The 16,902-nt window shown below is 41.5% G+C and overlaps 1 protein-coding gene across 1 annotated transcript; it reads left to right on the forward strand.

The window, feature by feature from the left end:
- Positions 1–21: 21 nt before the first annotated feature.
- On the forward strand, positions 22–9,331 carry mpzl3 (myelin protein zero-like 3). The gene is made up of 6 exons (XM_019892816.1): positions 22–291; positions 1,119–1,285; positions 6,569–6,782; positions 7,056–7,212; positions 7,487–7,556; positions 8,770–9,331. Exons 1-6 carry the CDS (start codon positions 222–224, stop codon positions 8,848–8,850), a joined length of 759 nt encoding a protein of 252 aa, XP_019748375.1. The 5' UTR covers positions 22–221; the 3' UTR covers positions 8,851–9,331.
- The last annotated feature ends 7,571 nt before the right edge of the window (positions 9,332–16,902 follow it).

Below are 16,902 nucleotides of genomic sequence, written 5' to 3' on the forward strand. Positions count from 1 at the left end.
TTCATCACAACTATTTTACTCTCGGAGATGATCCATCAAGCCGCACTTCCTGATCCACCTGTTTGTCAAGTCGTTCATTTCGCTGCGCGACGGAGCCTTGAGTCACGCCGAACGAGACAATAGAAGGACTTTTTCAAAAGCTTTGATGCAGTTCCTCGTTTTTTTTTTGTTTTTTTTACATTTTGTATCTACCGCAAGTGGATATTTTCTGAACTCCTAAAATGCGTCTACATGGCCACAGGAATGGCCCACTCAAAGACGTGCTGCCGTTCCATTTGTTTTTTTTTCTCGGTGAGTAAACGGAACATAGTTCGGCGTTCACGTTGTTTATTCACTCGCGTTTCACCCACCAGTATCGAAGTTATTTTCACTGACGCAACAACGGTTAGCACATAATTTCCGAAAACTGTCGCGGGTGTTGGAAAGATTTTGTCAATTCGTCGATATATTTCCGTACTTTTATAATGCGCGAATCTATTTTTCTATTGCCATATCCCGCTTTTGCCACAGGGCAAAGTAGCTGTCTTGTTTATTTGTTTCGTATTGTTGGACATTCAGCTTATTTTAAACGTAGCAAAATATCCACAAAGTACTTTGTAGTTGTTTACGTATACTTGTTATTTGTCGTGGCTCAGATGAGTGTTCATAAAATAAATCATACATTGAAGTGGGTGTTACTTGTTTTGACCCCTTTATGTCTCTTCTGTCTTTTGTTCTTTACATTCCTGCTAGGCCACCTTGTGATATGTTGTCCCATTTAGAGTACCTGTAATCTTGAAAACAATTTACCTGGATCAGGGTGATCCAATTCAATGTTGTGTTGAAAGCTCTGGATAAAAATTAAAACAGATTACTTGAAACCGGCATCGCAAAAAAATGGGATTTCCAAACCAGGATCATTTTGATCCAATTACATCTGTTGATCTACACCATCTCTTCCTTTCCTTTGTGTCACTTTTGTGCCGAAAGCTCTGGATAAAAATTAAAACAGAATACTTGATCCTGCATCGCAAAAAAATGGGATTTCCAAACCCGGATCATTTTGATCCAATTACATCTGTTGATCTGCACCATCTCTTCCTTTCCTTTGTGTCACTTTTGTGCTCTTTCTTTGGCAGCTCCTTCACTTGTCTCGCCCATCACAGTGAGTTCTCCAGCAGAGCTCCAGGCATCCGCAGGAGACACTGTCACATTGTCCTGCACTTTCACGTCCACCAGTCGACCCACGAGCAAGATGACTATCGATTGGTCCTATAGACCACAGGCTGGAGGGCCGCCACAGACAGTGAGTGAAAATCTTGTGTGCCGTACTAAAGTCTGCCGCACGAAAGTAAAATCATACAAGAATATACATTTAAAGTAAGGTTGGCTAGATCTTGATGAAGTGGATTTAGTTACAGCCTTTGTAGGTCATTAATCGCAATGTATCACGTTTATATCGGTAACCAAAGTGCATTTTAACACTTAGACATACTGCATGTGACCTTGAACAAGCTGTTGCTGTTCTGTCCTGTTGTCCTGTGGGTGTCAGTTGCATGTGTTTAAATTATTGGCTGCTGTCTAAACAAATAATGACAAAGAAGAAGACATTTCCAGGATCTGACAATTAACAATACAAAATATAAAAACAACACTGGTTCGCACGGCCGGGTTTTTTTTTTTTACACATAACACTTGAGTTTCCCAAACTTGACGTTCGCACATGATAGCATTTTCCATTACCATTCTGTTTTCACTTGCCTGATTTATGCATTCGATTGAAAGTATTATTGACTTAAGTCAATTTTGTCTGTTTTTTGTTTTTTAAATTTTGGTCACTAACATTCACTCTGAAACTGGTGCCAGTTTGTGCAACGGCAAGTCAAACAAAAACTTGACATCTGTGTATTTTGCTGTGCTAAGATTGACACAGGACTTAAAGTAAATACTGTATCAACCAAACAAGTTCCTGCCACCAAAAGCCAATTTGCACCAAAGTTATGTAAATTCAGGGAAGAAAATGTTCCTGATCCCTTCATTTTGAACAGCCAAGGAATATTTATGTCGGCCAGGCAGGCATAACTAGTACCGAGCACTAGAAAAAAAAAAAATATCATAACGATCCAAAAACCGGGATCCCAGTTAAATCAACATTATGCGAATGAACTATTTACAACAAATTAGACCACTTTCCTGAGGAATCGACACTATTTTGATTTGTGAGTCAACTCTGAGCCATAAAGGAGATCAAACTTGTGCCTAAGCGTACCTGAACGCATCATCTGCCATTCAATGTATCGTACTGTTGAATAAAGTAATATAATATATAATGAGTGAATAAATGAATGAATGAATAATGCTACCAGAAGTAATAGATCAGTATCACTGCTGAGGTAGTAATCTCACTATGATCACTAATACCACTATATTGCGCAAAGAAGAAAAAAAAAATCACAGGCACTGAAAGCATTGTATGGTTTTTTTAAAAATTTAATTACATTTTTTTTACTGTGAATCCTTTGTCGTTTACCATACGCATCGATTTTGATCATCGGGCGTGCATCATCCCCATCAGTCTTATATCTTATACTCTGTACCATTTCAGACCGACTTCTGTTTTATTTCAGAGGCTTCCCCCCCCGGTAACCCGATGCGAACAGCTTCCTAAATTCCTTTCCTCCATGGTGGTATTGTGGTCATCCCAAATGCCATCCATGCTTCCATTCCAACCCATAACAGCACTCAATCTTCTAACCGTGCTCAATCAGGGTTGAGCCTTATTGACCAGTCCACTAAAAAAAAAAAAAAAAACCTATTTTGTTTTATTCATGATAGATGCATAATGCGTTGTAGCCTGATATTGTCCGTGGATGGCAGCAGGTCTGAATGTTTGCCGTTTCTATTTTCCAGCCGGTATTTACTCTCCACCCGATATCGTGAGCTGTTTTGGCAGGTTTATATGTCTGAGTGTCCCTGGTCGTATATCACAATGAGCCCGGCTATGAAAAGACACGCGAAAAGCGTCGTCATAAATACAATTATCCAGCCAAAGCAATCTCAGTTGCCGCACTGCTTCACTGGCCTGCAGTATTAACTCCGTCCCAATGAGAGTTAATTTGAATGATGTTCAAAAGACGGGATGGTTGCTCAATTACATAGCTGTGGAAGCTCATTGCGAAATAGAGCAGTCACCTTCCGCATTCTACAGAATAATGCTTTACCGACTTGCTCTTATTTGATTGCCAATCGATCTTTGTCATATATGAATTGTCATTTGGCCACCGTTTGGTTTCTATGCTTTTCATTTATATACACAGGTCAACGTAATCGATGTCCCTTATCACACCGCAGTCTCGAAATTCAGAGACAATGTGCATTGAACCCTCTGAATCATTGTGGAAATCATCAATACAACAAACTCATTTTTACAAACTCCCAATTTTCAATGAAGTTGGGACATTGGGTAAAATGTAAAACAATCAGTTGCAACTCCCTCTCAATCTATATCGAATGGAATACACGACAAAGACAAGTCGTTTTCTCTCTGCCCACAGTTCGACCGGATTTTGCGAAAAACTTGCTCAGGTCCCGGATAGAGAGCCTGATATGTTTGAGCACTGAAATGATCAGCTAAAAAAAATAAAATAAGAAAGTGTGGTCAGTCTACAAATGGTTGTAAAAGGATTAAGGCTTTATCAGTTTCATTACTTGTTCAGGCCGCTATGTTTGCATTTGATTTCCTTGTCTGAACTTTTACAGAAGTCATATAATCTCTTGACATTGCTGACATTGTAAGCAGTCCGGATTGGTTTATAAACCACAGACCCAAAAAATAAATAAAAGGCAGTTTGTGAACCGCTTGGATTCAAGCTGCAAGTGTGAAATATCTGTGGGGGTAAAACCATGTTTCTATGCAATCTAATGAAGTGGTGTAGCGCACTTAACGGTGTAACATATTTAGAACGTAAATATGGAGTTGGGATATCGGGTGCGCATTGTGTGCTCCTTACTGCAGAATATTAACAACCTAATATTTTTCTCAATATAGTGCTAAACTGCACACGGAATTTTTAATGTTAAAAACATGCTTGGGTTGTAGGCCTGTTCTCACAAAACAAACAAAGAAGTAACGTTCTCGCTGTGAATGTGCCTAAAAAGAGTCAACTACGTACTAACCCTTAACTTGCACGATGAGTGACAAGGAACACGCAGAGGAAGATTTCTGTTTATGCTTCAAGTGACAACTAAACACAGCATTTATTATTATTTTTTGCATGTGGTAATCTCTAATTCTGCTTCTTCCATTATTGACCAACATATTCTAACGATGGCAAAGCCGTGCACTTCCCGACCTGTTTTGCAGCGTTCATATCAATACTTTGCACCAAAGTAGACCTTGTTCTTTGTTTACGTTTGTTTCTGTTGCTTTGTTACGAGTGTGTGTGTGTGTGTGTGTGTGGGTATGGGTGGGTGTGTTTGTGTGTGTGTGGAGTAACTAGGGGTGAGTTGTGGCCTATAGCAGCTCTTGAATGAATGGGCATTCTGTTACCGCTCATGGGAATAAAGCGAGCAGCAGCGATTGTGGCATTCTCTAACCACATATAAGAGCCTGACAATATTATTGACATTTTGGAATACACAGAAAGCACATCGCTATCTTGCCATAAGTTCTATTTCGACTTCGATCGTGATCACTCCCCCCCCCCCCCCCCCAAATGATCCCCCCCCCCCCCCCCCCATCACATTTGAATCAGTATAAAAAAAAAAAACAAGAGACAGAAAAAAGCTTAAAACTTGAGTCAAAGTCTTTTTTTTTTTTTTTTTTGCCCCTTCAAAGTCAATTTGACTAGAAACTATTCGTTGAATTTAGACTTGGGCATCAGATTTACAGGCTCCACTGTATCTCAGCGACTCCGCCAATGATTCTGTTTTGTTTTTTTGCGCTTTTTTTTTTTTTGTTGTTGATGCGATCAGATTTGCTTCCTTGTTTGTGAACATCGGTCTCTTCACTCGGCTTGTCCCACCACCATCTGTTTCCCCACCTGCTGCCAGGCACTTTTCTTTTGATTTAAATGATACCATTCATTCAGAGTTATGGTCAAATCTTTCTTTATGATTGTCACTGAAACAAAAATGTCAGTCACATATGCTCGTTGGTTGGTTTGTGTTCCATCTCTTGTCTTCTGTTTTTGAAACGTCATCTTTGATTTAGCTATTCTTCCAAGTAAGCGTATGAAAAAAAATCAATTGTATGCTGCGTATGCTTGCTTTTCGTCTTTCTTTTTTTTTTTTTTTTTTTTTTTTTTTTTTGCTGTACACGGAGATTTGCCTTAAAAATGATGATAATGCACTATCAAAAGCTGTTGTGGCAAACCAAGTTTCAGACAAATCTGAGTCACATTGACCATTTGGTAGGAACTTCCCATTTAAGATTTTCAGACACTTATCTCCCTATTCCTCTCAGAGGAATTCATACCAAGAAATTCTGGATCTCCATGAAACTTGATCTCCTTTTAGCTATTCGATCTTCACCATTTGTCCATTGATTTCCTGGGGTGACATATGTTTATCTAGCGTGGCGGAGGTCTGAGTGCTCTTGTTGAAAAAGAATACACTGCGGTGAATACAAATCAATGGCGAAAACATGATTTTGTTCGCAAGCAGACGTGGTATCGTGAACTTACTGAACAGGGATTCCTAGGATGGAAAAAAAGAGTTATTAGCACAGTTCAATTTGAATAACCGTAATTTCCGGACTATAAACTCCTCCTTTTGTCACATGCTTTCAACCCTGCAGCTGATTTAATGATGCGGCCTGTTTAAAGATTTCTCCAATGGCCGCCAGGGAGCGCATGAGCAGAAAAGGCAACAGTGAGACGCTGTCATGTGTCACAGTGATAACAACCGGCCATGAGAGGGCGCATTTCACCTGTGTTTTGAGCTGGTCTATAACAGATTTGACCGAGCACACAATTATTTTTATGAAGGCTTTATTCACGACTGAACAGAGAAAATGTACAGCATTCATAAAATAAAAGACTGAGATATGTCAAATTGGACTAACAAATGGAAAAGTATACAACAATAGACAACAGTAGTGGCTTGTGAGCACTTTCCGACATGTTATTGTCACGTTTGGACATCGTTACATCCCTAGAAGTCATTTGTCTGTGTTCACTCCCACATCGGCGCAAACACCCCTTTCTGCCAATCTAAGAAAATACCAAAAGAAAGAAAACTCCACCCATGCGCACGGTTAGACTGCACTTTGCGCCGGACTTGCACTGGGCACGAAAATAGGTTCCTCGGGTTGAAATCAACATTGTACGAGTCGTGTTGCTGATGCTAATGCGAATGTGTCATAAGAGGCGTCTGTACCATTGTATGAACCTCGAAAGTAGTTGAGTTGCTATGGCAATGGCAGAGAGACTCTTCTGTTATTACCTACCATCGTGCCGTCAGAATGATTCTGCTTTTCTTTTGTGACAGAATGACAAGACGTCCTTGCCTATATTTACTGCTCTTGACCACACGCCTCAACTCGGTACGGAATCCTAATAATTTTTGCCTCTTTTTCTCCTTCCTTCAGTTCTTCCACTTCTCTTCTCGTGCCTTCCCTCCTCTGGAGGGCCAGTTCAGTGGGCGTGTTCAGTGGCGAGGAAGCCCGGCAAAGGGGGAAGCCTCCATCGCGCTGATCAATTCAACGCTGAATGATAATGGAACCTACACATGCTCCGTCAGAAACCCTCCGGATGTCCACGGCAACCCAAACTCACACACAGTACTGACTGTCATGCCCAAGAGTAAGCTGCTTCACATCCTTGATTCAAATTATTAGCAAGCAGAGATTAATTTGCGCCTGCTGATGGAGGTATTAATTGTCTCGCATATGTGTCTTTTAATTAACAACATGAACGTGACTGGATTTGCAGGAATGCATTTGAATGCTATCTGTTCTTACTTTAAATGGCTAGACTGGACTTTCGGGCCCAGCAGAGCGATATTTTCTAGCATATACTGTATTTAGTGCAGCTGACCCACCAACAATTCATATATTCCTATTTTTTCCTCCCCAGTACCCAGCGTTCGCTTCTCAGATGTTGCGGTCCTCCTCTTTTTCGTCCTCATCCCTTCCACCATCATTACCCTTATTCTGATTGGTCAGATGCTCTTCACCGAGAGAGAGCGCAGCCAATCCAAGGGCTACAGGTCACCCATAGAGGTCGCAGAGGGGTGAGTAGATTTGTTCGACCAATCACTGAAGTGGGTCCCTTGGGGTTTATTCAGCCTCTGGTTGCTATAGATTTACCTCTGAATTGCTCGTTTTTGCAAAGGCAATGGATTTTATTAAGCTAACTCGTCTGTTCTTTCGGTATAAGCAATATTACAGTATTTGACAACAAACCTCATTGTTGTCTTGTTCCGAACATTCGTTTACCAAAGTGTGCTTTTATTTGGCCTTTACATTGTACTGTTGACTCACTGCTGTCTCTTCTATGTTCATCAGAGAAGAGTACGACAACTACCGAGCGGGGAACCCATTCAAGGCGGCCACATGCTGTGACCTTGCTCTGACGGTACAGTACAGTACATACTCTTCCATCCATTTTCTACCGCTTAACCGGCATCAGGTCACGGTGGCAACAGCTTTAGCAAGGAAGCCCAGACTTCCCACTCCCCCGCCACTTCTTGCAGCTCGTCCTGGGGGATCCCAAGGCATTACCAGCTAGGAGACGTAGTCTCTCCAGTGCGTCCTGGGTCATCCCTGGGACTTCCTGCCTGTGGCACATGGCAGGAGCATCTCACCAGGGAGACGTCCAGGAGACTAATTAGATGCCCGAGTCACCTCATCTGGCTCCTCTCGTCACGGAGGGGAAGCGGCTTGACTTTCACGGCTCCGCCCCTGTGTTCACCCGAGTGTCCAAAACATGTGGCTGCAAATCCAATGATACCACCACAAAGTCAATCATCAAACTTTGGTGTCTTAGTTCCAATTCCACATTTGTTATGTTATATTTTGACCATCGTTTTCATTATGGACAATCAGTGATGAGTGCAGAAGTTCAATAACAAAACACCACTCATGTTCTAGTGTGTATGTGTGTGTGTGGGGAGGGGGGGGGGGGTCTTCACAATCACACCCTTCCAGGTCTCACTGTCATTGCCCATGTGAGCATTGAAGTCACCCTGCAGAACGAGGGAGTCCCAAGAGGGAGCGCTCTACAGCAGCACACCTTCCAAAGACTCCAAAAAGAGTGGAGCTAGTGTTTGGTGCATAGACACAAACAACAGTCAGGAAGACGCAGGGAAGCCACCCTCTCGTCCACTGACGTGAACCCCAATGTACAGGCACTTAGCTCCCGACTGTGTCAAGTCGGAACTTCTCTGCCTCACACACCAGCTCGGGCTCCTTCCTTGCCAGAGGTCTGACATTCCATGTCCCTCGAGCTAGCTTCTGCAGCCGAGGATCATTCCGCACAGTTCACTTTGCACCCGACCCCTTTGGCCCCTCCCATTGGTGGTGAGCCCATGGAAAGCGGGGCCCACATCGCCTCTTCAAGGCTTAGCTTGGCCGGGCCCCATGTGTGCCTGGCTCCAGAAGGGGGGACCCAGTGACCCGCGTCCGGGCAAGGGAAAACGCCACCCAATGGTTTCGTTCATCACCAGAGTTGACGAGCTGTGCTTTGTCTGGTCCCTCACCTAGGATCTTTTTGCCACAGGTGACCCTACCCTAAATAATAATATGTCTTCTTCTTGTAAGCTCATCTGCCATGTCTTCTCGTTGTCCAGGACTCTGAGAGTGAGTTTGACTACAGCCACATGAAGCAGAACACGCCTGCTCCTGAAGGTTATGCTGAGTCTCAGTTCTAGAGTTCCCCGGCTTGCTCACTTATAGATGTTAAGACCTGCAGGTGCCTTTCACAGGGTTTTTGCACTGAATGAAAATCAATGGGGCATTCACGTACGTCTCAATTTCTATTCTGGTCACGTTGGTATTGTAGGTGCACATGATGTTCTGAAGGAGATGTATTTTGTCTTAATTTATTGCCTGTATCATAGCTGCTGATGTCTTATTGAGTTGTCACTTTTGTGTCCAATCATGTATCATTATTTGGTGACAAAATAAATACTTTTTTTGGAATGTCACTTCAAATTATTACAACTGTACATAATTTGTATATATAAAATGTCACTTTAATTTTGAGATTTTTATTTTTATTTTGGGGGAGATGCAAATGACTTTTTATTTTCGAAACTTTTGCTATTGTACGTGTTTAATGAACACACGAGTTTCATTTAATGAAGAAACAATCCTGAATTTTGAGTCAGATGCCCTTCCAGGATAAGATAATTAAGACAATTTATGCCTAGTCAGTCAGTTGGTAAAGCTAATAGCATACAGCTGCAGTTTCTTCTTCTTTCGGTTTGTTCTGTTGAACTATTCATTAGTGATGGGTCCATAAGGCCTCATGAGGCATGTCGACACACTGACACACTGTGTTGATACTGTGTCGCTGACCACTGCCACCTGCTGGACCTTCAAAATCCCTGCAGCCAACCCACTTGACAGACTGAACTGACTGATTTGATGATGAAGTGTATACAATATCATTCACATCCATGCATTCATATTGTATCATTCAAGGTTAAGATTGCACGATTGTCTGTGTCTCATGTGTTGTCTTGTATTATTTTGTCGTTTTTTTTGTTAACTTTTCTTTTGATAGTGGCGCGGACACCCGCAGCGGCTCCTCTTGTTTTATGTTGAGAGGGAAGAAATTTCGTTGTATCTATACAATGACAATATAGGCGATTCTGATTCTGATTCAATGTGTTTCAATAATGTGAAAAAATCATGTGAGAAGATGCTTGTGGGATTTGTCTTCACAAATTTTTATTTAGAAAAATAAGATGCTCCAGTGTTTTAAATTTCAGTCTGTTGCGTTTCTTGCATGCTATTTCCCCTGCAGTAGAGAACACACACACAATGGAATAAGACATGTCAAAAATCCGAGAGGCACTTGGTGAAACAAGGAGCTTTGAATAAATACCTTATTCTCCAAAAGGAGATCAAAATGGCTCTACACGGCGGACAATTTGCGTTTGTCCTGAAGCTGCTCCATAATATGCACGTACTGCAGCAACGTCACTCGAGTGAAGCATGTCTAAGCAGTCCATAGCTTTTTTTTTTCGGTTAAAAACGCCTTATTATATATGGTCGTTTTTTTCGGCTAAAAACGCCTTACATGGTCATTTTTTTCGGCTAAAAACGCCTGACTATACATGGTCGCTTTTTTCGGCTCAAAAATTTTTTTCGGCAAAAAACGCCGTACTGTACATCAAAGTTTTTTCGGCTAAAACGCTTTACTATACATGGTCGTATGACAATATAGGCGATTCTGATTCTGATTCAATGTGTTTCAATAATGTGAAAATCATGTGAATGAGGATGCTTGTGGGATTTGTCTTCACAAATTTTTATTTAGAAAAATAAGATGCTGCAGTGTTTTAAATTTCAGTCTGTTGCGTTTCTTGCATGCTATTTCCCCTGCTGTGGAGAACACACACACAATGAAATAAGACACGTCAAAAATCTGAGAGGCACTTGGTGAGACAAGGAGAAACAAGGAGCTTTGAATAAATACCTTATTCTCCAAAAGGAGATTTCGGCTAAAAACGCCTTCCTATACATGCTCGTTTTTTTCTGCTAAAAACGCCTTACTATACATGGTCGTTTTTTTCAGCAAAAAACGCCTAACAATACATGGTCGTTTTTTTCCGCCAAAAACGCCTAACAATACATGGTCGTTTTTTTTGGTAAAAAACGCCTTACTATATGTGGTAATTTTTTTGGTAAAAAACGTCTTACTATACAAGGTCGTTTTTTTGGCTAAAAACGCCTTACTATACATGGTGGTTTTTTTCGGCTAAAAACGCCTTCGTATATATACATGGTCGTTTTTTGGGGCTAAAGGCGCCTTACTATACATGGTCGTGTTTTTCGGCTAAAAACGCCTTCGTATATATACATGGTCGTTTTTTGGGGCTAAAGGCGCCTTACTATACATGGTCGTGTTTTTCGGCTAAAAACGCCTTCGTATATATACATGGTCGTTTTTTGGGGCTAAAGGCGCCTTACTATACATGGTCGTGTTTTTCGGCTAAAAACGCCTTCGTATATATACATGGTCGTTTTTTGGGGCTAAAGGCGCCTTACTATACATGGTCGTGTTTTTCGGCTAAAAACGCCTTCGTATATATACATGGTCGTTTTTTGGGGCTAAAGGCGCCTTACTATACATGGTCGTGTTTTTCGGCTAAAAACGCCTTCGTATATATACATGGTCGTTTTTTGGGGCTAAAGGCGCCTTACTATACATGGTCGTGTTTTTCGGCTAAAAACGCCTTCGTATATATACATGGTCGTTTTTTGGGGCTAAAGGCGCCTTACTATACATGGTCGTGTTTTTCGGCTAAAAACGCCTTCGTATATATACATGGTCGTTTTTTGGGGCTAAAGGCGCCTTACTATACATGGTCGTGTTTTTCGGCTAAAAACGCCTTCGTATATATACATGGTCGTTTTTTGGGGCTAAAGGCGCCTTACTATACATGGTCGTGTTTTTCGGCTAAAAACGCCTTCGTATATATACATGGTCGTTTTTTGGGGCTAAAGGCGCCTTACTATACATGGTCGTGTTTTTCGGCTAAAAACGCCTTCGTATATATACATGGTCGTTTTTTGGGGCTAAAGGCGCCTTACTATACATGGTCGTGTTTTTCGGCTAAAAACGCCTTCGTATATATACATGGTCGTTTTTTGGGGCTAAAGGCGCCTTACTATACATGGTCGTGTTTTTCGGCTAAAAACGCCTTCGTATATATACATGGTCGTTTTTTGGGGCTAAAGGCGCCTTACTATACATGGTCGTGTTTTTCGGCTAAAAACGCCTTCGTATATATACATGGTCGTTTTTTGGGGCTAAAGGCGCCTTACTATACATGGTCGTGTTTTTCGGCTAAAAACGCCTTCGTATATATACATGGTCGTTTTTTGGGGCTAAAGGCGCCTTACTATACATGGTCGTGTTTTTCGGCTAAAAACGCCTTCGTATATATACATGGTCGTTTTTTGGGGCTAAAGGCGCCTTACTATACATGGTCGTGTTTTTCGGCTAAAAACGCCTTCGTATATATACATGGTCGTTTTTTGGGGCTAAAGGCGCCTTACTATACATGGTCGTGTTTTTCGGCTAAAAACGCCTTCGTATATATACATGGTCGTTTTTTGGGGCTAAAGGCGCCTTACTATACATGGTCGTGTTTTTCGGCTAAAAACGCCTTCGTATATATACATGGTCGTTTTTTGGGGCTAAAGGCGCCTTACTATACATGGTCGTGTTTTTCGGCTAAAAACGCCTTCGTATATATACATGGTCGTTTTTTGGGGCTAAAGGCGCCTTACTATACATGGTCGTGTTTTTCGGCTAAAAACGCCTTCGTATATATACATGGTCGTTTTTTGGGGCTAAAGGCGCCTTACTATACATGGTCGTGTTTTTCGGCTAAAAACGCCTTCGTATATATACATGGTCGTTTTTTGGGGCTAAAGGCGCCTTACTATACATGGTCGTGTTTTTCGGCTAAAAACGCCTTCGTATATATACATGGTCGTTTTTTGGGGCTAAAGGCGCCTTACTATACATGGTCGTGTTTTTCGGCTAAAAACGCCTTCGTATATATACATGGTCGTTTTTTGGGGCTAAAGGCGCCTTACTATACATGGTCGTGTTTTTCGGCTAAAAACGCCTTCGTATATATACATGGTCGTTTTTTGGGGCTAAAGGCGCCTTACTATACATGGTCGTGTTTTTCGGCTAAAAACGCCTTCGTATATATACATGGTCGTTTTTTGGGGCTAAAGGCGCCTTACTATACATGGTCGTGTTTTTCGGCTAAAAACGCCTTCGTATATATACATGGTCGTTTTTTGGGGCTAAAGGCGCCTTACTATACATGGTCGTGTTTTTCGGCTAAAAACGCCTTCGTATATATACATGGTCGTTTTTTGGGGCTAAAGGCGCCTTACTATACATGGTCGTGTTTTTCGGCTAAAAACGCCTTCGTATATATACATGGTCGTTTTTTTCGGCAAAAAACGCCTTCCTACACATGGTCGTTTTTTCCAGCTAAAAACACCTTACTATATATGGTCGTTTTTTCGGCTAAAAACGCCTTACTTTACATGCTTGTTTTTTTGGGCTAAAAAATGCCTTACTATACATGCTTGTTTTTTTTGGCTAAAAAATGCCTTACTATATATACATGGTCGTTTTTTCGGTTGAAAACGCCTTACTACACATGGTCGTTTTTTCAGCTAAAAACGGCTTACGATCCATGGTCGTTTTTTTCGGGTGAAAACGCCTTACTATACATGGTCGTTTTTTTCGGCTAAAAACGCCTTCGTATATATACATGGTCGTTTTTTGGGGGCTAAAAACGCCTTACTTTTCAAGATCGTTTTTTTGGGCGAAAAACGCCTTCGAACACAAGAAGGCCCTTACATCAATGGTTGTTAAAAAAAGCTTGACATGGAAACCTCCCCAGATAAAGGCCGAGACCTGGATTCGAAACCTGCACCTCTGCGCTGTTCAGTTGACGCACGAACCAGTCGACCTGGACCGAAAGCTGGCGTACATACCTCGACACTACCAGTGACTGTGAATTGCACTGTACTATTGGCGTATTTGACATGCAATATAGAGGGTTTGCAGGAAAAAGTTACTTCGTGTTTGGTGTTATATTTTCACACATCACTGAGCGGAGTTTGAACCGGGGTTGCCTGGACCGAACACCAGCATGCGTACTTCTACACCACCAGTGATTGTGACTTGAGCTGCACTGTAGGCGTATTTGACATGCAATATGGAGGGTTTGCAGGAAAAAGTTACTTCGTGTTGTATTTTCACACATCACTGAAGAGGGTTTGAACCCGCATTGCCTGGAGCAAAAGCCAGCGCGTGTACCTCTACACTACGACACATGGTCATTTCAGTTAGGCTAAAAACGCCTTACTATACATGGTCGTTTTTTCAGCTAAAAACGCCTTCCTATACATGGTCGTTTTTTCGGCAAAAAACGCCTTACTATACATGGTCGTTTTTTCAGCTAAAAACGCCTTCCTATACATGGTCGTTTTTTCGGCAAAAAACGCCTTACTATACATGGTCGTTTTTTCAGCTAAAAACGCCTTCCTATACATGGTCGTTTTTTCGGCAAAAAACGCCTTACTATACATGGTCGTTTTTTCAGCTAAAAACGCCTTCCTATACATGGTCGTTTTTTCGGCAAAAAACGCCTTACTATACATGGTCGTTTTTTCAGCTAAAAACGCCTTCCTATACATGGTCGTTTTTTCGGCAAAAAACGCCTTACTATACATGGTCGTTTTTTCAGCTAAAAACGCCTTCCTATACATGGTCGTTTTTTCGGCAAAAAACGCCTTACTATACATGGTCGTTTTTTCAGCTAAAAACGCCTTCCTATACATGGTCGTTTTTTCGGCAAAAAACGCCTTACTATACATGGTCGTTTTTTTCAGCTAAAAACGCCTTATTATATATGGTCGTTTTTTTCGACTAAAAACGCCTTACTATATATACATGGTCGTTTTTTTCGGTTGAAAACGTCTTCCTATACATGGTCGTTTTTTTCGGGTTAAAACGCCTTACTATACACGGTCGTTTTTTTTGGTTAAAAACGCCTTACTATACATGGTCGATTTTTCGGTAAAAGGGTGTGGCTTCTTTCGGCAGGCGGCATCGTGTCGCCAGATGCACTTCCTTATAAACACTGTGTGGTGGGCTTTTGCTGCGTCGACGCCCCTGGACTGAGTCGGCGCAGCCTGGACTGCGTCGACGCACTTCATGTGCTGATCACGTGATCTCATGAAGCAGCACACGCACCGACACGTGGATTACTCTGTGAGCCCGATGCATGCGTCGACGCATCGGTGTCACTGGACCCATCACTACTCTTCATGAATGGAAACTCTTTCGATATTCATGAATGCTCTTAAGGATTCCTTGAAAAACTCTCAAGGACAGGCTGGAGTTGTACTGATGTGAGTGATAAAAACACCTCATAAAACTGTAGAGAAAAAAATGCAATGAGCCCTCATTCTGTCTCATTTATTTTCACTTTCTTATTCAGCTTATTTTCAAACCCCTAGCGTTTAATCATTCAAACACTGCCGTGCTGTAATAATTATCAATCCTACTTCATCTAAACCACCATGGCAACAGCTTACTCATGCCAGGCAGAAACAATAGTTTGTATCATAATTGAATAAAGAAATCATTTTAAGGTCTGCACGATTGTGTACGTACTGATTTATCTATTTATTTATATGTGCACTATTTATTCACGTTGAAGTCTGGGCTCAATTTGGTCTGCTTAATTGGGAGGATTGGAGCCCATCCAAGATGGCTTCGAGTGAGAGGTGCATCCCAGACTGTCAATCACAGAGCTCATACGCTCTCAAAATCACAATGGTGGATAATTTTGAGTCTTTCAGGAACGGGACATTCGTCTTTTTTTTTTTTTTTTGGGAATCAGAAATAAAATATGAAGCATTAGTGAGATCTCTGATTGCCCACAAACTATATACTGTAACATTCATCCAGTATAATAAATTGTGTCCATGTAATATATTAAGTCAGGGCAACGTCAAAAAGAAGCACACCCGTTATGCAATATTTCATCGGATTCAAATTTTAATGGACCTTATCCCTCTGTAAGTGCTTTGTTTGTGCCTATCCTAGTTATGTAAACTCCAGTGTCTTATTAATAAACATGTGTTCCATCCTAACAGTCTCAGAGACATGACACACACATTGCTGCAATAATTTACAACTCTTGTGGAAAAAGTAGGGCGAAAAATGAGAAAGCGCACATAATATTCTGTTCGCAAATGATGCAAAGAAGCTTTTGTGGGTAAAAATAGAATGGAAAATAGCATTATATTGTGAGAAGTTGGTGTTGCACTTCAATTTGTTGAATAATAAAGGGAATGATATGCTCTGTGAGATTTCTTCTCAAATGAACTCGAGATGGGCTTGATCTGAAGTGTTTTCCTTTTTGCTGATGTCTCAGAAACTTCAGAAAAATTTGAAGTTGACCTGAAAAATAGTGTTTAGATGATATCTTGAGATACTGAACAGAGAACCTAATTTTCCTGACATTTATCTTAAATCTTGAGATTTAGGGTCAATGCGATTGACCCTTACTAACTGAGAGGCAGCCGAAACAATTACCCAGATCACCCACAAAAATACAAGGAGAGCAGGTGTCTGCATGAGGAGTCTATCTTGGGAATGACAAAACTGAAGACGTGGCGGAAAGTGAACAGTGTGTAAGGATTTAAAGAAGGGGAACTGCCACCGTTTCCACGTGGGCCGATGTGTACCTATAGGCCAGTGGTTCTTAACCTGGGTTCGATCGAACCCTTGGGGTTCGGTGAATCAGTCTCAGGGGTTCGATAGAGCCTCTGCCATGGAGGTTAAGACAACAACATGTCAATTAGTTATGAGGCCAGTTGAGGTGCGCCGCCTCACATGATCTGTGCAGTCTGGCTGGATGCTTGGTAGTTCCTGGTGATGTCACAGCAAATCATTGCTTTTCACCTTGACTTTATTAAATGTACATTAGAATACACAAAGTCTTAAATATCCGTTAAACAAGTCTTAAAAAAATGAGTGCTGGGAAAGATGACATAATACACATTACGATGATGTAGAAGAGCAATGTGATCGTGCCAGACTTGTGTGAGTGTTCGCAACAAGCGGGAAGGCAATGGCTCAGGGGTGTGGGTCAATACTTTCCCCTCAATGACGTGCATCTGAAATAATCCCGTAAAAGAGA

The sequence above is a fragment of the Hippocampus comes genome, unplaced genomic scaffold (genome assembly GCF_001891065.2).
Source record: "Hippocampus comes isolate QL1 unplaced genomic scaffold, H_comes_QL1_v1.1 scaffold72, whole genome shotgun sequence".
NCBI classification, from domain to species: domain Eukaryota; kingdom Metazoa; phylum Chordata; class Actinopteri; order Syngnathiformes; family Syngnathidae; genus Hippocampus; species Hippocampus comes.

Bases quoted from the DNA above. Each gene is read 5' to 3' on its own strand.
- mpzl3 (XM_019892816.1), top strand. From the start codon at position 222: ATGCGTCTACATGGCCACAGGAATGGCCCACTCAAAGACGTGCTGCCG. The intron at 7,213-7,486 runs GTGAGTAGATTT...TATGTTCATCAG, and splicing joins CCCATAGAGGTCGCAGAGGG to AGAAGAGTACGACAACTACC. The intron at 7,557-8,769 runs GTACAGTACAGT...CTCGTTGTCCAG, and splicing joins GCTGTGACCTTGCTCTGACG to GACTCTGAGAGTGAGTTTGA.